Here is a 23682-nt window from a genome sequence, read left to right as displayed (position 1 = left end):
TCAGCTCGCCCCATGAGAGTCTCGCTCACACGACAGGAACCTGCAGGGAGGAGGAGGACGAGTGAGAGAGAAAAGCAGGAAAATAGGAGGAGGAGGAGGAGGGGAAGAGGAAGCTGTGATTCTTTTTTGGAGAAAGGGAATTTCGACAGTCCCTGCCAGACAGGGAGGCTCCGATCCAACTGTCCTGTCTACCAACAACACCCCCCACTCACCCTCCCCGTTGCTGCCTACCTTCCATGAGTGGCCACAAAGGCTTTCTCAGCTCTGGGTTTGAACAGTGTGAAGATAATTGGACTCTTTTTTTTTTTTTTTGCGAACCGCTCCGTAACCCGCAGTCCACGTGCTGCGCTTTCAGTGAAGGCAATCATCCTCCAACTGTCAAAGGGTCGGACGTCAATCCTTCACATTGCCCATCCACAAATGTCTCCTGTAATACGGACCTAAAAACTCTTTATTACCAGAGCCGGGGTCGTCTTTCTTAGCGAGAGTCTTTCAAATCCTCCCTGACGTACAGTAGGTTTGGTTAAATCAGTCAACTAGTGTAACAGAAACGACTTGCCTTCATGGATAATGTTATATCCGTGTCTTTACTACAAGGAGCACTGCGCTTTACTGCCTGTGCTTTACTTTTGCATGAACTTGATTCAAGCGTTTTGTCATATTCACATTCAGATTACATGTTACCTAAAAAATACAGATGAAACATTTGTTTTCAAAAAAAAAAAAAAATCGAAAAATACCTGCAGAGGTGTCGCAGTACTATTAACACGCGGCATCCAGTGCCAACAACCCTCTGCCAACAAGCTACTGTATGGCAGACTGTAGCCTGACGGAGGCGACTCCTATGGCAGGAAGCAAAGCTTGAGGTAAAAATTGCTCGCCGCACCACTCGCTGCATGCTGCATCATTCAGAGTGATAACTGAAGGGAAGTCAAACGACGCGCATGTCAACATTCTTATCAGCAAAAGAGATTTTTGTAAGCAGAAAAAAAAAAAGCTGCCAAAAGCAGGCCTACTTTATTCCTAATCGTGCCCAGTGAATTCCCTTAAGGCTTTTTGTAACAACAAACGAAAATCAGGAATTACCTTGAAAGAAGTAGTTCATTTCATTTATTATATGTTTAATTGTGAGAGGATTTATACATATACATATACATACATACACATCCATGACATATACATTGTCACATTGAGCAGAACTGTGTATGTGACTAAACTGACTGTAGGTTACATGATCGCTGTCACAATAATATCAGGAACAACCATTAGAAACCAAATCGAATGAACACTATTTATGTTCATTTTTAGATGGAACATCATACTGGCTCAAAACCAATTTTAGTAAAATCATACTCTTAGTTATATAACTTTGTGTTTTTTAAATCACAAATTGACAGAAGTCTATGTGTTTATCGACGAAGGCTGCCATTGAGCTCTTCTTATTTATTTCCTGCATAAATCCAGCAGAGATTGGTATAATCATGTTTTTTTAGAAATTAAAAGGGGGAAAAAAATGTTTTAAAGATGTAAAATGTTCACATTTTTTATATCTAAGAATTAAAATGTAAAATGAGATCAGTTTTTATGATGTAGACTCAAAAACGCTTCTTGGGAAGTACTACCCTTACTACCCTCGTGATTCAACCGTTCTCTAAAACCACCCCCCCTCGAACACTGACCTTCCCCCCTTGTGCCCGGAGTCGGGCCCAGCAGGGAACGCTCGGCCTTCAGCGGCAGAGCTCAGGTGCTGGGGGGTTTTTTTGAGCCCGTGCGGCTGTCGACTCCTCCCTATCTGCCTGTGTCGTTGCTGGGGAGGATGCATGCTCCGGGGGTGCGTCGGAGAGGGTAGGGAGATTAGATGCCGAGTGCCGATATCTCCCGTTGCCCCCCTGCCTACGCCTCGTCTACGTCGCCGCGGCCGGGCGCCGCAGAGTGGACGGGTGCAGGCGGCTTTTAAAGAGGCGGAGGAAGAATGATGCTCGTTTTTATGATATCCGCAGGCTCATTTATTTTACTCTGCCTCTTTCTTTTCTTCCCCCTCTGACTTCATTGTCACATCTGCTGCTCTCTTCTCCGCAACGAGACCTCCTCCTCTGGCTTCGCTGCTGCAGAAGATAAGAGTACTGCTATGACTCCAAAAGTTGTGCGCTTCATTTTATGACTTAAAAAGAAAATGAGTCCGAAGCCTGTCTGACTGACAGTGTGACACGGTTACGCCGTTGGTCAGCCAGCCGAGGATCGGACCCTCGGAACTTGCTCTGGAAATGATTCGGTTCAATCTGTTTACCATTACATCGACAGGAAGGGCGATCTGTTGCTGTCGGCCACTCTGATGCTCTCACCCCCAGTGTCAGGTGTCTGCCGACCGACAAGCGAATGCCCCGTCACGGCAGCGAGTGCAGACAAGGCCACCACCACTACCTGTGGTTTTGCCGAGTTAAGGATTTCATTACTGAGCTATGACCGAGACGCCAACCGTATGTCTCTACATGAAGAAAACGGCATGAACAGTTGAATCTTCGAAATCAATTTTTTCACAGTCCAGCCGTACAATAGTTTGCTTTTTTTTGCTGTTGTATTGTTGCAGACGTGGCCGTGTCTCTCACTTGGCGCAGCAGGCCCCCGCGTCCGCTGGGAGCTCCCACAGATTCACCACGGAGGCGGCTTTATTTTTCGGAGTGAGCTACACCCCCCGGATTCATTGACTGGCCGTATGGCGGGGGGGGGCGTTTTTAATTGCTGTGCGCCGGCGCCCTGCGACGGCGGAGACAATAAATTGAGCTATTGTGTGAGTAAGCGGCCGCGTCGGGAGGAACACACCGCGGGGCACACACCGAGGCAGCGCGGGCTTAAAACGACTATGTGTGCAGGTCATGCACGTCGATCAGCCACTGACAGGGGAGGTGAATAATTGATTATGTCGTTACAGTGTCAAGGTGTGGGATGTATCAGGCAGCCAGCGAACAGACCATTCGAGAGGCAGGAAAGGTGGGCACGTGTACGGATCTGACGGGGCGTTCGACAAAGGGCCAAACTGTGATGACTAGACGAGCGTCTTCAAGATGGCAGGTCTTGTCGGGTGTGTGTCCGTGAAAGCAGTGGTTTTCACAGGGGACGGGACCATACCACTTTTTCGTGTCCGATCCGATCCGGATCCTGCAACCTTGAGTCTCCGCCGATACCGATCCGATGCTAATCTGATACCATCTGTTCCCCGCTGAAATAAAATGAAATATTAATTATGCATTGTTCAGGATGCACTTTGCTTAACCAAGCCATCTCAACTGTGAAACCCAAAAAATCAACTGCCCTGAAGGAGGAGATACACAGCCAGCACCATGACTGAGTTTTATTTTCTCACAGAACTTGTAAAAATCTCATCTGGTTTTAACGGAGGATGTTTAACATGACTGAAGCTTATTGCTTCTAATTCACGGGAAATGTCCAATTCCTCCCAGCCTTGGTGTCTAGTAAACGGTCCCACGGTTAGGAGAATTTGGAATTGGGTTATTTTCAAATCTTGTAGTGTGCGCAAGTTTGACATTAGAGAGAAGAAGATCTGCCAAGATTCTCCTCCGGCGCGCGCCGCGACCCGATCTCGAAAATCCGGTCAGGATTTAACAAACTCCCGCAGTCCGAGCCCAGCCCCTAGAGACTCAGCATGCGAGTGGTGTGCCTTTCACAAACCCTCACGAGCACCAAGGTCCTGCTCATGAACACAATGGCCTTTTCGCATTGGGCTGTTTTTAAACCCGTCACGTCGTCCATCACTGTTTTCTTTACGGCTAGTTAGGTCGGCTCCCGTCGTACTGACCACACGCGCCCTGCGGGGCTTGCAAAAGCCATTACGCACCTCGTCCTTTTCAGTAACATCCGAAAGCCAAAGCGCTGTCGTAACAGCGAATACCTGACACGTTGCATTTTTGAAGATGCATTTTTTGTGTGTGCGTGTGTGCGTGTGTGTGTGTGTGCGCGTGTGCGTGTGCAGTGGATTTATGATGATAGGTCATAGACGGCGGACGGACAGGTGTGAGTCGTAGCACTGCTGCAGTCATGTCTCACAGGTACGCCAGGCAGGCGGCTGCAGGTTCGCTCTCCGTAAAACGAGAGAAGGTGTTCTATATTTACACAGAAATTGATTTCCCCTTGATTCTCTGCATCATCTGCATTCATCAAACCGCTCGGGGGTATGCACCTCCACCCGTCCCGGAGAAGCACGTTAAGCACAAGACAAAAGAGCAGGACGGGGTGGGATTAACTGCCGTTCCTCCGAAACGGTGTCCCTCAGGTCCCTTACCCCCGGAGCTATTTGACATCCACCACGCTGCTGGAAGAAACGCACCGATTCATTCTGCTGTTTGCGTCGCAGATGAAAGTTGAGGAGTGTTGCAAATTTCTGAACAGGCAACAGGCACGGCGGAGAAATCCGACCGTGCCGCTCTGCAGTGAAATTCATCCGCTCGTTCTCATGAGGGGTATAAAAAAGAAAGACAGAAAACAAGGGGACGGAACGATCTCTGGGAGATCCGCTCGCTCGGGCCGGTTCCGTCTTCGGGCTTTTTTGCTCAAGCTTAAGGCTTCGGGCAGATCCCCCGCGTTACCGACGGCAGCCGTTTACCGCAGAACTGCGCGGAGAGGCTCATTATTGGAGCGTGAAGCTTGTTATGAGGCCGTGTGAGAGACTTGTTAGTGGCTAATTATTTCTGAGGAGCTGCCTGGCGAGGCTGGATGGAAACTGAGAAGAGCGAGAGAGAGAAGCGGAGACACGATGGATGTGCATTTGTGTTGAGACGTGTGCCGGGGACGGGTCAGGATTTCTTTCTGTATGTCTTAACCCGCTCGGAGTTCCAGCTTGGCGGCGTTTTTTTTCCGATTCGAGTTCAGCACGTGGCCATTGTGTGATATATTTTCTTTATGATTACATTTCATTAAATGTTTGGTGTTTTTTTTTTTAAGGTAATATGTAGTTTGAAGAGGTGAAAATGTGATATAAAAATGGATTGTTGAAGAGATAAATATTTTCTATATAGTAATATGATATAATATACAAATATTGGATAATTTTACCCTTTTTGGACTCACAAAAAGAAATTCAGGCAAAGAAAAGTGACTTTACACCAATGACAAGCGATGTTACAGTAACGTTATGATCGCTCACAATAGGACATCGCAACCCAAAAAGGTTGGAAACCTGAAAAGGTTCCGATTAAATGACATTTATTTCCCAGCCCTCAGAAGCCAAACACAGTTAACAAGCCGGAATTGCAGCGGCATGGTTCAAGAACTTTGATAAATGATTAAATCTTTTCATCAAGGGAGACTTACCAAACGTTCGCCGGTTTCATTTTTGGTCGATGTTATCTTATCTTTCTAGATCTGTGTCCTTTTGGATGTCTTTGGACCAGTGGTTGGACAAAACAAGTAATCCGAAGTCAGTCACCTTGACTACTGGGAAACTGAAGTTCTGTTTCCAGTTTCCCTGGCATTTTATAGATAAATATGCAATCGACAACCTAATATGTATAATTCTATAGTAATAATTGTAAAGAAAAAGAGAAACTGATGTGGCCTGTGGACTCGGAGGCTTCTCGGCGACCCGTCCAAACCTGTCAGGCTTCGTTGATGAGGTGGGTTCAATGGACAGAAGCAGTTCACAGGTTGCCGCAGCAGTGAGGAGCCTGTCGACTTGTTTGACAGCGCACAGCTATTTTTACACAGAGTTGATTCCGCTGACAGTTATTTTTCTCATCACGCAGTTGACACGTTGAGCTAAAAGACTTTCCCTACTTTCTTTGGTTTGCTTTTTTCAAAACTGTAGAACAAATGTGTATATTTACACAGTTATGACTATGCAGATTGTTACCACCCATAACTGCAATAAGAAAAACATTAATGATATTAAGTACATAACATTCATCAGAATATAAAATATTGATGACATATTGGTTTACAGGATTCCACATTTTCTGTGAAATGTTGCATTTATCTTGCAGGGTAAAAAGATACTTTTCCATTTTAAGAATATTTCTGTGCGGCTTGGTGTATTGGAGTCAAGCCATTGTTTCTAATGACCATTTATGTTACCATAAAAATTGACAGAAAAGATAATTGTTCAGAATGTGACAGTGTGTCTGTTTTGCGGTAACATTGTACCAGTTTTATTCATGCAGTTTATGTCCCATGTTGGACTGGTACTCTTCACACAGTCCCATTTTAAACAAATGAGAGGCTGTATGATGATGTGTTCAGACCAAACACGAAATTCGCACATGCATGACCGCACCTTGACTCGCACGAGTAAGGGGTCGGTCACGCATTTTTTGAATTTCGGCGGTCAGTTCACCAAAGTTGAACTCAAACGCAAGCGGGAGGCCAAGCTTCACCACTGCTACAAATGCGTATGTGTGACTTTGCCCTTAAACCATCATTTTGTCCTCCATTTCTGATACAACAGACGTCGGGCGAATCGCAACGCCAAATGACTATCGTGACATTGACATCACGTGAATCCCGATAATTCACCTCTATTCGCATCTGAACATTGACCTTGTATGTAATCTCATCGTGCGAAAAAATTTGCTCGGATTGTACGCACATTGATAGACCCGCGCTAGTTTTAAATCTCTGTAGTTTACCACGAGCGACCACACACAGACTGCAGACGGCCATGTTCAGATTTCTTACTCACATAACTGACTGGACAGAGAAACGTCGATAACACTCACAGCTCTGAGATTTCTACTCAGTGCCTGCTGATATTTAGAGCGTTCTGTAGGCGGTATATCACACATCGCACTGAAGCTGCGCAGTGAGGCTGCAGTGAACTGTCCCAAGAGTCCCCCCCCCCCTCCCTCCCCAGACGGTTGATGTTGTGGTCCACAGTCTGGGTGTCATCAACATGTTGGCTCTCTAAATGTCAGCTCCTCCACCGTCTCTCCTGTCCACCCTCACCCACCAGCTCCGCCTCACTGTCATTTTCAGTGTGGCACTCTATTCTTAACCGATCGTCTCTCATATTCAGACCACCCCCCCCCACCCCCACACACACACACACACGTTTTTAAGATTTATATTTCTTACACGTTCTGTTCAGCTCAAGCTGCTTGTTTCATGCCAGTACATACTGTATACCGATCATGTCTGCAGTAAACAGTGATCTGTATTAATTATATTAATGTTTTTATGAAACAGTAAACAGTATGTACTGTTCAGTAAAACAATACAATTAATACAAAGAGAAATTGTGCTATGAAACAATCATATTCAATTATTCATTATGGAAAGTTTTTTACCCCATTATTACCCATACACTGTATTCACTGGCTCCAAAAGCTGATTATTTACAGTATAAAGGACTCGAGAACGTTCTGCTTTGGCCTTGACTCTCATTGTTCCCAATGAAGAAAGGAGGAATTTTTACAGCACCCGACAGGCTCTAACAGAATGTGTGCCTATCGCTTTTCTTCTTCCTTTGTACCGTATGCATAGCACAGAAATAGGACAGAAATGGCCCCGACTCTGGTCCTGAATGTCTCATTGTTCCAGCCCAGAGTTCCTGAGCCAGGCGACTGATGTGGTCCTATTACAGAACAAAATGAGGCACCTGCTGGATGAGAAGCCGGATTTATGTGCCTGTGTTATTCCTGCGCGTGATGGAGAGAGCGGCGTTTGGGAGAGATGAATATAAATATTGCTCGGAGAAAGTCAAACTGCCCTGTGACTGCTGATACCACGATTGGCCCATCCTTCACGGTTACTAATGACGATATCGGGTCATTCGATTTATTTGTTTCTGTCTGTCTTTTGAATGAACAGGCGAGCCTCTCCATCCGCCTGACGTCTCACTCAGAGACATGGTGAAACAAGAGACGCTTAAAGCGCATTCGTCTCAAACTGCTTTGTACCGCAGAGGCGTCTCCCTGCGCCCCCGGAAGCAATCGTTGACTGATGATGTGGCGATGATTTGTCGCGCGGAGGTGCCCCCCCCCTCCCCCCCCTCCTTTTTTTTTATTGTGTTGAATCACACACTCGTTCTCGGTGTTGTGGCTTTGCATCAGGAACCCATGTTCTCTATTTAACCTTTTTACGTTTGATTAAGAGGGAGAGCAGACCTCACCCGACCTCCGCTGTGGGGGGGGGGGGTGGGGGTGGGGGCCCGCAGCTGGGGATTTTGGGCCCGAACAGCGGGGAACTGAGCTCAAGCTGGCAAAGCCAAGGGTGGTGAAGGTCCACACACACACACACACACACATTTGCACTTACACATGTCCTTGTGAGTGTATATGCAGGTGGATACACAGAAATGTTTCCATACAGAAAATATGTATATGAACATGCGTATCCAAAGCACACAACCTGGTGCCAGAACGTACGGTCCATCTGATATTGTGTGGCACTTACAATTCAAAAACACATATGGTACGCACAGTAAGAACGAATGCATCTACAGTATGTACCATCCAACAAAAACATTCCTTATCGCCTTAAAACTTTGTTAATCGTCTTTTGTCCATTAAATCAAATGACTGTTGAGATTGAAGAAGAAAAAAAGAAATCCCTTAGAGGTAGTGACAAACCCCACAAAATACCTTATCACTTATTTCTGCACATTTAGCTCAGTGTTTTGGTTTTTGTTTCAGGCTCCCTCCAATGAACAGGCCCCAAGAAACACACTGTAACATTAACGACGACAAAGTTGGAAACTAGCTGTGGAACAAAGTGAAACGTCTATAGCAGCGGAACAGCCTGATATTTGTCTCCGTAGTCTTTGCGGACCAAAACGGAGCCAAAATGAAAGTTATTATTGCATTATATTCATCAGGTGGCTGCGAACACAATTATACAGGTGACGGTGTTTCTCCGTGTCTGCTGGATGTGGCCTGCCTGAGTTCTATTTAGTGTTGACGTGTTTTTACATTTGAATATCCTGTTGTGTGTCCCCAGTGTTGGTGTGGATGCTCTTGTGTCCTTTACTTCTTTGTTGGATAATGGAGGAAGTCGCAGTGTTTGTGAGTGTGTGATACGCTGCCAGTCTTTCTTTAAGTCTGTTAATTACCATCTTTAAAAAGGCAGGATGGACATGTTGATTTTTAGACCTCCATTCAAGGGGTAACACCCCCTGATAATCCTCTGACTTCTACAATCATCCAACTTGTCATGCTGCAGTGATGTGGCGGTGTACAGCAGGGTGTGTCAGTATCTCAACGCTGCTGTTCAACTTTTTCGGTTCAGGTGTTACGTTCCCCTGCAGCGCCAACATGTACTCAATAGTTAGTCCTCGGTTAAAATGACTGCATTTGTAGAGCTGCATATTTGTAACTGTGATTTACTGTAGGCACTGCAAAAACGGCATGTGCATCGACTGCAAAAACAGCAACGTCATTTTTCATATTCCAGGCAGCAGTCTGAACATTTTAACATAGTAATCCAAATGCAAAGCCCGTGTTACTGGAAACTCCAGAGCACACAAACGTTCCCATCTGCTAATCTTAGATAAGACCGTGCACACGATCCAGATGGTATACCTTCATATTTACTTCAAGCAGGGACTTATGTAACTTTATTTTAAATCTAATAAGGAAAATGGCACGGTGCTAAGTAAGAGCAGTGTTTTTGAGAAACTGTCTTGTGAGTTTGTGACTGCAGATTTGATTTGTTCTGCCTGACCCGTGGGAGGTCAAGAGCGTGAGGAATTTGAATTCCCTTGAATTACTTACTGTACAAGTAAATTGAACACATTTTGTCCGTGATTGTGTGTTCATACATGTATAATCACCTGCAACAAAGAACCGGTGTTTTTCTGTCAACTCTGAACGGGTTAAATAGAGTTACATGAGGTGGACCCGACCTCCGTGTGAGTCGCCATGTTTGCTACGTCGTGTTGAGTACGGTTGTTGCGCAAATTGAAGTGTCATCAGTGTCCCCTGTCGGTTGCTCGGTCGCTTGCAACTTGCAACTTTACCACCAGGTGCCGCCAGAAAATTACAAAAATTACACACTGGGGCTTTAAATGAGCTAAAGATAATAACTCACCAACCAAAGCACCTCAAACAAAGGCTCCGACACTGACAGGAGCACCAACCCACAGACGCGACAGATCTATTTTACCAGTCTGCACGGGAGTTAGGTGGATGGTCTTTCCTCCTCCGCGTCTGTCCTGTGCAATTCTATTCGGCGGAGGGATAATTGAACGCAGCGCTCCGGACCCGTCTTTTTGTCACAGTGTAACAGGGACGGCACATACATGGGCCTAACAACCATGGAGCAGCTAGAGAGTCACGTGGCGCTGCTGCCGCTTCCCCTATAGCAGTTCTGAATCCATTTCGGGAGGCTGAAAAGCTCTCGAGAGCGCCGCCTGCGAGGCTGCGTGCAGCACCAGCCATCTTGCACACTGAACAGCCTTGACATTCAGAGGCGGATGCCGCCGGCTGCCCGATCACGATGGATTCAGATTGAGAGCAGCGAAGGCACGGAGAGGCTCGGTGTTGCTCGAGCCCTTGTGTATGGAAAAAAAGAAAGAAGAAGAAAAAACCCCCCGACTGTTGCAGCAGTGCGTTGTGAGCGCTGAGAGGAGAAGGCTGAGTGAGTCGGGGGGGGATACGAGCCCGCAGGCAAAATGGATAGAGGCGAAATACATTGACGGCTCTCTCAATACCCTTGTTAGGGAACTGTGAAATAACGCATGAGCGCCGGTGAAGAGATGTATTTGAGTCTGGTCGAGGCGCGGAGGAGCTGAGGGGCCGAGGGGCCGAGGTGAGCAGCATGTGTGCTGCTCTGCATGTTCTAAAAAACAAAATAATAATAATGTACAGGCTTAAATCGGCAGGCGCTACAGTGGCATTCGGCCTCTGTTTGTTTGATCTATTTTGAAACAAACATAGTAAGTAAGGCACATTTTTATATTTTTAACTTGACTATGAATTGGTTTCGTCCTCTGTGGCAGATGATTAAAAAAAAGGGTCGTGGGCTCTAATCAGAAAATACAATTTGGCCAACCCCAAAAACATCTGGATAAACATGTGTCTTTTATGATGCTGTTTATTATATTGATTGTATCAGCTTGGTATCTTTTGCGTTGTGTAAATCAGGGCTTTGTGTCTTCGTATTGGAGTAAAGCTGCTGTGCAGTCATGGGGTTTGTTTCAGAACACAGGCTTCCATGATACCTCTTTACAATTTAATTTAGTCATATCACTTTTGAAAGTTCTTCTTATTATCCACAACATTAATACTAGTTACTTGTTGTGATGCCGTGGCTGATTGGTGAACAGGTCGATTTTGTCTTGACGTTTTTTTGGATAACTTTTTGTTATATATAAAGTTTACGTGACTCACATTTGCCCTTTGTAGTAACATGTGGTGAAAGAGATTACGATTTGAAATTCAGAGATTACAGCTCCTAATCCCAGTCTGTCACTTTGACATTTGGAAGTCAACATGTTTGCCCTCCTACCAGGAGATGGACTCCGTGTTGGCAGTCTGCATGCAACGGACAGTGAAGTTTGGGGGGCTTTGCCTGCTTGAGTCAGGGGCTTAACGTTAGAGGAGGGGTTGTTCTCATCGAAGTGGGATTCAACCAATACTTTGAGCCGAACTGACTGAACTCAAAAACAAGCAGGCAGACACGCAGCTCTGACACTGCATTGTTTTTTTATAAAGTTGATACGGCAAACATATTAGAGGACAGTTTTATACTTGAGATTTGGAATGATGCACAGCTCAACATTGCCATTCATGTGTCTGTCCAGCAGACGGATGTCCAATATTCACACACAGCTGAGATTGGCGAGACTGAATCTCGAACCATGAAAATTCATAAAACCAAGGCAATGAGATAAAGAGGCCGAAACGGATTAGAACTGCCGCAGAGTCGTGTGACACTTCTCTAAAGGTCAATCGCCGTGACCTGATTCTCATTGCACAGAATAATCAGATACTAACAAATCTCTCAACAGAGAAATATTGATTTGTGGAGCTCTAGAGTCATTAGTATTTCCTTTGTTTTAATAAGACAAAATGTCCAGACTTTGAATTGACTGGTCAGTCTTCCAGCACAACCATGCCCCTCGCACTCATTAATGCGAACTTGTGCGCGGCACACACAGCGAATAGGACTTTTGACTTGCGCAAACTCCCATGAGTCCCGTGATTTTTGTATTCGCAATGATGCTCCCTGAGCATGACATGAGTCAGCCTCCCTCCCCTCTGTCTGAAACGTTGGCATCTCCGAAAGAGCCGAGCTATTAAGTGGCGTGAGATGGAAAGCTTGGGTCGGCCGCAGTAAGACGAGGCCACAACCGAACACCACCTGCGCCTCTTTTATCGCCGGTCCGCAATGACTACATTCCATTTCTCAAAGAAATAAACGATGGCACGCGTGGCCGCGGCTTCTCCGCCCACTGCTATCTGCTACCTCACACATTGTCCACCGCCTCCCTCTTCTTCTTCTTCTTCTTCTCTCTCTCTCTGCCACATGCAGAGTCTCACATTAATTCCCCCCTTTATTCTTGCGATATATTAGTCTCTCGCAAAAAAGCGCAGAACCTCGCTGTGCATGAACGCCGAGCCGCTCATTAATTCAGTGTCTGGTGACGACTTATTTTTCTTTTCTTCCCCCTCTCCGCCTCGTGAGCACCTCGTTCCCGTCCGCAGTGATTCCTCCCTCCGTCCGTCTCCCCTGCCCCGCCGTGGCGAATGGGGGGACGTCCGAGTCCGACTCGGCCGCTGTGCTTCACCTCCCGAACACTGAGTTTAGTTTGGAGATGATGATGATGCCTCGGGGGCGAGCAGATCCCACCCACCGCAGCCTTTTATGGCCTCGACAATGACAGTGCGCCGATTAGAGATGACTGTTGCTAAGGGATACGGGCATTAGATAGCCACTTGTTCGGCGACATAATTCCCGCACTCAGGGTGATTTGCAGAGTCGTCGGGAGATGATTCAATATTCAAGATTTGAATGTGTCCATTTCTCATTGCGGTGAAATGGTTTCCAGTGGGTGTCGAGATGATTGGAATGACAGAGACGGAGAATCTGTTATGATCAGATGCAGTCTGCTCTGTGGATTCTGCAAATCGCTTGGTGACTAAAGTGATCTCCCCCTACATCGTAATGGGCCACTGATGACTCGTGATCACCAATCTCTCGTGATCCCCGAATGTGTGAAGCGTTAGGCCAGAAACGCGAGTGGATTTGTGCGTCGCGGCGCTCCGCGGCTGAGTGGGGAAAGACAGATTATCATGGCTGAAAGCAACTTCAGAGGCTCCATCTCTTACACGGCAGGTTTCATGTCCCGGCTTTGAATATTATCTACAGGAGAGGGGGGGGGGGCTGTGGGCATTGTTGCTAGCTCCGGCTGTGTAATGTCAAATCGATACCTGGTGCGTCTCCGGTTTCGCAAATGAAAAATACAAGCAGATTTGATCAATGTACAAGAGGAATGTATGACCTCAGGGCTTCTTCTACCCTGGTAATACGACACGGCATAGCAGGGCCTCGGTGGCTGAACGGCCGAGGTTAATCTATGAGCCCAGATGACAATCGCAGGTTTGACTTATTCTTATTGACTGAATGAGCCAGACAAATCTATTGAATTAAATTATGCGGGAGGAGTTTTGCTTTCGAGCGGCTCAACAATTGAACACGGACACAGACGAGCCTCTGAGGTGTCACTCTCCCGTCAGGCTCGAAGCTGACAGTGACAGAACCCAACTTCAGAAACATTAAACCGTAGATTCACGGGATTTCCCAAGAGGGAAAGCCACAACCCGATGCGCTTGTTTGATGGGGTAATTCCCGCGTGACAAGTGGGAAAATACTGTGACATTCACTGTATTGAAAGTGTAACTTTCCATTATTTTTCACGCGGTGATTTACGCCGAGCCGGTAATTGCCTTTCATTAAAAAGAGATTATGGTTAATGTCGCCCGGCTCCGACGTGAGGAAGGTTGGGATTGATTTTTCCCTCCGCATTTCAATAATCCACTTTTAAATGTGTATTGTAAATTCATTTCACTGTACTGCTTCCCGAGTGTGTGCGCCAGAGCTGTCCCTGCTGGTGCGGTCGGTCACCAGTGAGTAACGCCCAAGGACATTTAGCCATTTGCTGTACAAGTGGCTGTAAGATGTAGCTGAAAATCTTTAAGATTCCCGAAACAAGCCATGAGAGTGGACTGTGAATACAAGATTTTATTTACATTTTTTTTGCCCCAAAACACAGTTTGGTCCAAAACAAACTTTCATAATCATGAAACACAGCAACTGACTAATGAGAGTCTTGGGAAATGAAAGGGTGCCATCATGCTGTCTTTTATTTAGTTACCTAGTCTCCCTTTAAGTGTGAAAATAAGTGGCGGTCCCCTTCCTAAAAAGTTCTCTACCCATATTAAAGGGTGACCTGCGAGGCCCCACTCTAAACAAAAGGCTCGCATTTGAGTCCGTGGTTGGATATGAAAGATGAAAAAAAAAAGCTTGGAACGCTGCCTGTTATGTTGCAGCAAGATATAAAAAGGGAAAGAAGTTTTTCCAAGTTAGATGATTTGTTCCCACAGGGCTCAGTGAGCAGTGCATATCATTTACTAGTTGCCAAATTTAGGGATTAAAAACAAAAAAAGAAAGAGGATTCTCATGGTACTGTATTACAATCTGCATTCCGGTATCCACAAAACGTCGGGCTGAGCCTCCGCCTCCAACGAGACGCACGGACTCACAGTGGCCGAGAGTAACAATGGGTTTGGACGCTCCTTGTCGAACGAGTGAAGCGAGGAATGTCCAACTTTATCACTCTGAACCAACGGGCGAAGTCCAAGTGCACAGGAGTTCACCGTCCAAGTTCTGACAAATCGCCCCAACGGTAATGAATTGTAGACGAGGTAAATGGCTGGTTAAATATGTTCATGTAATTTTCCATTTAGAATGAAGGCCTGTGATGAACAACACGTCCAGTTTTGTGCCCAACTGAACTCTGAAATTTTTATACCAAACTTTTTTTGGTATAGTTTGGACCAAAATTGCAGGAGGTTGAGACAGCATTTAACAATGAAAGAAGGAATAACGGGGCAGGAGAGAACAGAACATGAGCCGTCGTACCTCATGTGGGCAGGAGGAGACAAAATATGCAATTTTTGTTGGTGTTTGTTTTGCTGCGCAGCTTGGTGAAGACAAATGTGTTCACAATGTGGGTTCAAATTTTTCTTTTTGCAAGTCTGACTTGCAGCAAGGGTTAATATTTACACTCTTGACAGAAAGGACATCCTATATACAGTGTATGGGACAAGCACTATTACGTGACATATACAAAAAGAACATTAGGATGCATTGCAATATGTTCTGTGCAATATGACTTGTATAAGTAATGAATAGGGAAACATTCATATTTTATTAAATACAGAAATGCACATCGTTTTTTTCTCGACTTAACTTTAATTTTACATTATGCCTGACACACACACACACACACACACACACACACACACACACACACACACACACACACACACACACACACACACATTCACTCAGTCGTTTTCATCAGTCTCACATATCATGTGACATAGCATCCTGAAAATGCATCTCTCCATGATGCATTCAGTGTCAGGGCTGCTCTAATATTGTTTCAGTGAATATTCACACAGTCAGCCCGATTACTCAATTATTGCTCAGATATATGGAGGGATTTTTCGTGGAACTTATTTGACTGTGTTGTGACACCTTACCTGGTGTTCATCACTAGATAATTCATACTTCATATACTGAGCCTCGACAACACGTTAAGGTGATGAGATCGTTTACTGAGCCAGTGTTAGATTCATGCTGTGAATGTTAAAAGCATTTGTATGGGTTCACGTGGGAAATCCCCCTGAAGCAACACCACAGCCTTGTCGCTTTGCGAAAAATAGAATTGTTTGAGTTTCAGTACTTTTTGGCAACGTTTTTCTGAGGAAGATTTTGGAGATATCTCTAGACCGGGCCCCAAAATATTGTTATCAGCTCGTGTAAGCCTAATCATCGTGTCTCATTCTGTGTGTATGTCCAGCCATGTTCACAGAGGTGCCTCATGACATGACCGCCCAGAGAGGTCAGGACGTGGAAATGGCCTGCTCCTTCAGGGGGGCTGGAATGCCCTCGTATTCACTTGAGATCCAGTGGTGGTACATCAGGAACCATCTGGACTGGACGGACCGACAGCCCTGGACGACCAACGAGGTAGGTTTCAATTAATATCAATAATAGTATGTGGCTCGTTCGCGACCTTCATCACTGTCTGACCACTTGGGTTTCTCACCTCGTCAGCAGTTCCAAGGATTCATATTTTTCCAGATGTTTTCTCTCCAGGGAGGAGAATCACTTTGTCATATTTATATATCATTATTATTACAGTATATGTATATATATTGAATTGAATTGAAATACTTTATTTCGGAGAAAAAAAACATGCTTATCCAGTCCTACCCCCATTCTATACAGTAATAATTTGAATAATACTGATAATAATCAATAATCAATTGTTTCTATATCATATTCAAGTGTAGAACAAAAATAAAATAATTCACATCACAACAATATCTCCCTTAGTGTGCTTAAATTCACTTTCCTCATTCCTGCATCTTTCAAAAATCATTTCTTTGTACAGCATTTTGAACCGTCTATATATATATTTGTTTGTTTATTTGATGACAACAATGCACATCAATGAACATTAGTAGAAAATACCAATTGTAAATATACCAGTGTTAGGTAGAATGCTTTAATTTCCTTATTTCACACAACACTGAATGCAACACGGAGAAATGTGCACAAACCTATGGCTTTCCAACCCGACTACGTTAGTGTATTATTTGGTGGTATTGATAATTATAAAGGCAAAAGAACACCATTTATAGTTATATTACATGAGCAGCTCGAACCTGCCTATAGCTGTGAGGAGGAATCTTCATTGTCTTTAAAAGTATCTCCAATGCGAAGCTGTCGGCGGTGAGCGACCTGACACCAACCAGAGATTGTATATAGGCACCAGCATGCGTGACGGATCCATGCGTGATTTCCCAATGAGAGTGAATTTATATCTTTCAAAGCAATATTGATATTTGTGGTAACAAACAATGTACCATATACCGTATATGGTCAAAAGAATCCAGGTGAATCGATCGATTTATTTCTTATTTATTACCCTGCACACAAAGCCAGGAGCAGGGCATCGTTGTTATGTGGTATATTAACGGTAGGGTATGTAAAGTATGTTACCTACATTCAATTCAATTCAATTTTATTTGTATAGTGCCAAATCACAACAGACATTGTCTCAAGGCACTTAACATAGTGTACATTGAATGATGTGGACTATGTAATGGTCAAACACACGTAAGGAGACAGTATGTCCACCATCGTCCAGATAAATGCGTTTCCCGTCTTATGATGATTTAACAAAAGGATAAGGATTCAACTTTTTCTCGTTCTTTTTTATTCCCCCAGGTGGCTCCAGAGGAGGAGATGCCAAAGGATGCTACAAAGATAAGTGTGAGTTAACCACTATCTGCCATCGCAGTCTGAGAAAAGCCGTATCTGTGCCTTTGTGTTGTTATGATGAGACGGGGCACAAAGCCGTCATGGGTTGCATAAAAAAAAAAAAAATTGTTCTGGATGATCCGCAGATGTTTTTCCCCGTGCCGTATTATACACAAGGATTTGATTTTCACTCTGAGTGCAGTGAACGCTCCAGACGACAGACACGTCAACATGTTCCCTTTTGTCCGTGATGGGTTCGTAGAATCCCGGTGTCAGCCAAATAATCCCAAAGTATTAACAGTGAGTGGGACAGGCACGGGAAGTCAGCAGAACTTTTTAATAAGTCCTCCGGTGTCCACGGAGATGTGTAGCAACACACCCGGGCGAACAGTTTCTCACAACAAGCAGGGAGAGGTGTTTTACAGAGGAAGACAGCGCAACCCATACAGTGTGATAACTCCAAATTATGATAATTAACCGCAACGTGAGCTGAATGGAACTGCCTATCCACTCCGACATAAACCTTTTGTTCTGTCCGCCAACTTCACAGTTACAAAAATGAGCAACAATTATCTTAAAGGCATGTTTTGTATAAAAGCAGGAAATATATATATATATATGAAGATATATAGAGTTACCAATACTAGATATTGTTGATATCATTGTTCTCTCTCCTCACTCCCACCAGGATAGCTGCTGCTTATTCCCTGTAATGAAGGCACCAGCTGTGGTTCGGGTGACTGACTGTGTGTGTGTGTGTGTGTGTGTGTGTGTGTGTGTGTGTGTGTGTGTGTGTGTGTGTGTGTGTGTGTGTGTGTGTGTGTGTGTGTGTGTGTGTGTGTGTGTGTGTGTGTGTGTGTGTGTGTGTGTGTGTGTGTGTGTGTGTGTGTGTGTGTGTGTGTGGAGCCGAGCACTGCAGGCTGTACAGCTGGAAAATCATTATGAGCTTTCTGTGCATAATGGATGTTGGCCCACATCCATTTAGTCAAACAAAAAACATGGTAGCTACTCGCACATATGCCGATACACAGGCCAATGATGAATGTGGCGCCACAAAACATCATCATTTGCAAAGCTTTTACATACAGTACGCCCACAAACACGCGCAGGGGACCGTCTGCAGCGCGCGCGCGCGCACACACACACACACACACACACACACACAATCCAGCATCTACTGCCGTCACGGGGAGGAAGGTGGGTGATAAACGAAGTCGTATTTATATCTCGGTGCGTCACATCCCCAGCCTCTCGTCGTCCCGACGGTTTGGGTCTGTGAACTTGCAAAGCTTCGAGGTTGTGGTTCTCTTCATACTTTCAAAGCCGCAAATAGAATTCGCGAAGCGGCGCCTTTGCCTGAGTTTGTGTGAGTGTTTGGCTGAGAGGAGGAGGAGGAGGAGGACGAGGAGGAGGCGCAGCTGTGGAGTGTATCCAGGCTCCGCTGCCGAAGTGATCTCAGCATCACACCACAATACCGTAGCCTTTCATTCTTTATTCAGTATCTATCTGTCTGCATAGATATGCTCAGCTCTTTTCCCCTCTAAACATAGCAAAGCCTAATTTATGATACGCATTATAGATTATCACTGTAAAATTGTTCAGCGGGTGGCTTACCGGCAAGTGCAGACTCATCTCATGTTTGACTGAATTCGCATGCTTAGAAAGATGCTACCACCAGGAACGGAAAAGAGTTGCAGTGATTTGCTTTCTTGGTAAGAAGTGAGGACTGATGAGAGGAGTGAGTGACAGACAGATAGGGAGTGACGCTGGAGCAGCCAATAAGAAAATAAGAAAATTTAGAAAAAATATATATTTTTTATGCTCATTCTGGGAGAAATTTAAAGGATTTAGTTCATATTTTCTTTCTAAATCAAAAGTTGAATCTATAATCGATGAAATGTAGCCTCGCTTAATTCAGTACGCTTTTGTCTCCGCAGCCTTTCTTGGTCTGGTGCAACCAGTAGCTCACGGTGAAAAAATGATGTCCACGTCTGCTTTCTCTGGCAGGTTGTGAAGGTTGTAGGGAGCAACATCTCCCACAAACTCCGCCTCTCCCGGGTCAAGCCGTCCGACGAGGGCACCTACGAGTGCCGCGTCATCGACTTCAGCGGCGACGCGGGGGCCCGCCACCACCGCGTCCGGGCCTACCTGCAGGTGGTGCCGCCGGGCGACATCATCGACGGCGCGCACGGCGACAACTTCGAGGCCGCGGACGAGACCAAGAGAGGAGGGGGCGACGGGGATTCTCACGGCCACCACCAGAACCACGGGCACCACCAGGAGCACAGCAAGCGGCCCTCGTCGCCGGCTCGCCACGGCGGCGGCGGCGGCGGCGGTCAGCAGCAGAGCGCAGGCAGAGAGCTGAGGAAGAGGGACGCGGACAGTGACCACGGCGACAATGACTGCACCAACGAGCCGAGCTGCGCGCCGTAGACGACGGCCCGCCACCGCCTGAGCGATGCATTGCACGGGGATTGCGTAACGCGATGAGTGTCACAGCACAAAAAAAGCTACTCTTCCCACACAGTGTGTAGGCCCTTTGCACAAATCCAGAATCCATAGGAATGTACAGAACGGCTTGTTCCGTGCTCGCCCGCTGAAAGCCTGTGCAGGGGAATTTAGCTTTTTTCTTGCTGGGTCGTGGTTGGACCGCTCACCGTCCATGACATTCAGCGAAAAAAAAGCGGGTGCTGACACGCACAGTAGATCCCGGCGGCTCCACTGTTCCTGGTCTCAGCACCATCACAAAAAAATTAAAACAAAGACTCTTGCTCCTACTCTAACCCCATGCTGTGTTCCACTCTTTAGATACTGTAAATGACACGACCCTGCTTTCACGCTCATAATCCTCCCACTTGCCTCACGCTGTCATTCGATGCACTCTCGGAAAGCAAAAAGTGTCACCTAATATTATACCTTTTGAAACCGGGCGTGTTCCCTGTAAAAGGAAATGTTCCTTTAATTCTGAGAGTGCGCCGGATGAAACTCGACCGCCACTAATTCGTTCCCTCGGAAATCTTTACCTGTTGCTTTGTACCCAGAGCAAAAGCTTCATTACACCTTTTTTTTGTTGTGCACCCAAATGATGGACACGACTATGACGCAGAACTCGTACACACCCGATGTTCGGCCAGTTAGTAGCTTGCGATTAAGCGGAAAAAGAGGAAATTCTTCAGCAGGAATTCGTCGAAAGATCCCAGGGTAGCAGTGATCATCAGGGACGGACAAGTCCTCTTTTAAATCGGGATCTCGGTGCACGGTGCTCATCGATCATTTAAAAAAAAACCCCGCCTCAATCCCCTCCCCGCTACAGGCCTCTGAAGCCACTCTGTAAATACGACTTGTATAATATGAAACAAAGTGAGTGCATGTCCAGTTAATTTTCTTAACAGACTTTTTCAACCAACCACACACAAAGACAGCGAGTTAGTCAAAGGATATTTCTGTCATCTTTTTTGATTTGGTGCAATTAAAAAAAGAGTCCATCCTGTTCTCTTCTTCTTGTTCTGTTTGGGAAAGTCTTGTCAAATATGAGATCTTTTTTTTTTTTTCCTTCTGATGCTTCGCCGCTCTACAAAAGTGCTGTACAGACAGATGAATGGCGCCTTCTCTTCATAGCTGCTCAGAGAGGGGGGTTTTTCCCTAATGTATCTTAGTACGCGCTCGATGTGCGGGGGCTGCAAACATGAGTGTTACCGTATTTTAATGAGCCTGAACACAGGCGTCATTTTAGTTGGGGTCTGAAAAAGGTTTGACGGGCCCTTTCTAACTTCTGCCGGGGTTTTTTTTTTGGTAACTTGATGATGTCTCCGCATAGATTGCTTTGTGCGTGAGGCGCCCGCCTCGTCTGTAGAGGGTCCCCGTGAGCGGACAGCGTGGGACGAATGCTTCGACCCCGCGGGGGGGTCCAACGGGACAAAGTGACGGCGGGTGACAAACTGGACGAAGCCTTTCTCACCCTGTGCGAGTGAAGACTGAGAAGGGGAGTGTCGATGGCGAAACGCGGCGATTGGCTGTCCACAGTGCCCCCGAGATGTAAGTCTGTCTCAAGGCCACGAGGAGCTTTTCTCCTTTGCCGAAGTGTCCCACTCGTAGACCGGGAGGCCAGTGGCCAGTGGGAATTGGTTTCGTCTTTTCAACCGGTAACTTTGATTTGATGTTTTGTACAGAAGAGCTCACTGTTGGAACAACAGCAACAAAAATGAAGCGGGATAATGTACATTTCTTCTAGAATGTTTGGTCTCACGCTCAGTGTATGCCTTTATCAAATGAAATAAATTGTATATGAAACAACAGCTGATCTTGTTCCCGTTGATTTGGAGATGTACTACATGTACTACCTATTCATATCCGAGGGGTTATTGGGGCGTTTGTTCGGGTCTAAGTCCGCTGCGGTTCAGCCTGGGGCTTCTGCTGCTGCTGTGTGTCTGTCCGTGTGCGTTAAGGAGAAATGATATTAGGCGGTTGCCTTGTGTGTAATAGGTGCTGCCAAAGCATCTCGCATCTCGCCCCTCCTCCTCCTCCTCCTCTTCCCATCGCTGCTGATGACTAATGGTGCTGTTGTAGGCCGTGGCAGCAGGATAAATAGCAACAGCACAGGACGAGATAAAGAGGCGCTGTGCTGCGCTCACCAGAGTTAAGTTAGGCCAGCTAAATACAAAACACTTGGCAATCTTGTGTCCCCCCCCCCCCCCCCCCCCCCCCCCCCAAACACACACACTAGAAGGCTCATACATTCATTATGGAGCAATGAGGTGTGGAGGGTCGTGAGGTGATGCGATAATGGAGGGGGGGCCTCCTGTTTCCTTCACTTATACATGTCCTGAACCCCCCGCAGTGCCGAGTGATAACGCGCGCAATGATGGATTGGCCGGTATCCCCTCCGACTTCTCCGTAGTTGCACAGTCTCACGTGGTGTGGCTGTGCCAGGGTCGCTCAAAGCTTTAGTGATGGGACTCTCCGAAACGGGGTTCCACCATCTTTTACTCAGCCTCACCTGACGAGTCCGGTATTTACTCTGTATTTTACTAATCACGGCAAATGTCACGAAAAGACCAAAACCGACAATGCGTTAGTCTAATCGGTTCCTGCAGAACACATACATCTTGAAAAATGGGTCGCATGCAGTATATGGAGTTATTTCTTTAAGGCCGTTTATAAAACATCTGGGCATCTGTAGTTTTTAGCAAATGCGACTCTGTTCCACTTTACTGGCCACAAATTACTGTCATTATTAAATGTATACATGGTATCAATAAAGCATGTAGTGAGTACCTATACAGAGACTAATAGAAGTGTTCAGTAATGAGTGCAGGGGGAGGAGACAAACGGTCAGGAGACAAGGGGCCGACAACTTTGCTTCTTTGAGAGCGACACTGCATTTTTCGAAATTACTGATTATGACTTAATTACTGTACAGAGTGCAGTAATGTCATTACTGGGTAATAAGGCAGGAAAAATAGGGGAAACAGGATAATAGAGTTGATACTGCAACAAAATGAGGTATGCTAATTAATATTTAAGAGGAGTGATAAATGTTAAACAGCTATTACAGTTTTTCCATATTGTGAATTACCATAGTAAGAGAGAGGAACAAAAAATACAACCTTATGTACCTTTTATGTTACACCGCTGACTTTGGTACAGAAGTACAGGGATTTGATTCTTGGCCCCCCAAAAAATAATCCAGTTTGGGCCCTTCCTCTGATATGTAACTAATTGTTGTGAGTCGCAAAGTGGTCAAAAAGAATCAGCAAATGAATGTAATGTTATTCTGCAACAATATGGCTCGGTGTTTCGGTGCTTAGATAGGTTGGAACAAACGTTTAAACGACGAGAGGAATAGGACAAAGAATATCAGGCTTGAGTAACGTTAACAATTCAAAATATCTTATATTACCAACCTAATCCCTTTTATTGAATCTTGATGGGACCTAGATATGTTAAAGGTGACATTATGCTAAAATTCAGGTTCTTACCCCCCAAAAAGAGTCCAACTGTGACATCACAGTGGGAGAGAAATCTGAACCAGTTGTTCAGAGCCGGGATGTAGGGTTTAGCCATCTCACAAATAATGACAGGGTGGTCTTCTTTTTTTTTTTTGGGCTGTGGGCCGGCAGGCTCCACAGATACACACATTAAGTGCACAAACACTGTTAAGGTTATTTTTGCATAATATGT

At 45.6% G+C, this 23682-nt stretch overlaps 1 protein-coding gene across 1 annotated transcript in view; it reads left to right on the top strand.

Annotated features, from left to right (window-relative positions):
• LOC118317401 (V-set and transmembrane domain-containing protein 2-like protein) overlaps window positions 1-21797 on the top strand; it is a 40652-nt gene extending 18855 nt beyond the window's left edge. The window contains exons 2-4 of the mRNA XM_035646050.2: window positions 16034-16203; window positions 17470-17514; window positions 19510-21797. Of these exons, the coding sequence (XP_035501943.2) occupies window positions 16034-16203; window positions 17470-17514; window positions 19510-19935 (641 nt within the window). The 3' untranslated portion in view covers window positions 19936-21797. The remainder of the gene's footprint in view (window positions 1-16033; window positions 16204-17469; window positions 17515-19509) is intronic.
• The last annotated feature ends 1885 nt before the right edge of the window (window positions 21798-23682 follow it).

The sequence above is a fragment of the Scophthalmus maximus genome, chromosome 3 (assembly GCF_022379125.1).
Source record: "Scophthalmus maximus strain ysfricsl-2021 chromosome 3, ASM2237912v1, whole genome shotgun sequence".
Taxonomy (NCBI): Eukaryota; Metazoa; Chordata; class Actinopteri; order Pleuronectiformes; family Scophthalmidae; genus Scophthalmus; species Scophthalmus maximus.
The sequence above is the reverse complement of the archived record's forward strand: the minus strand, read 5'-3'. Positions and strand labels throughout refer to the sequence as shown.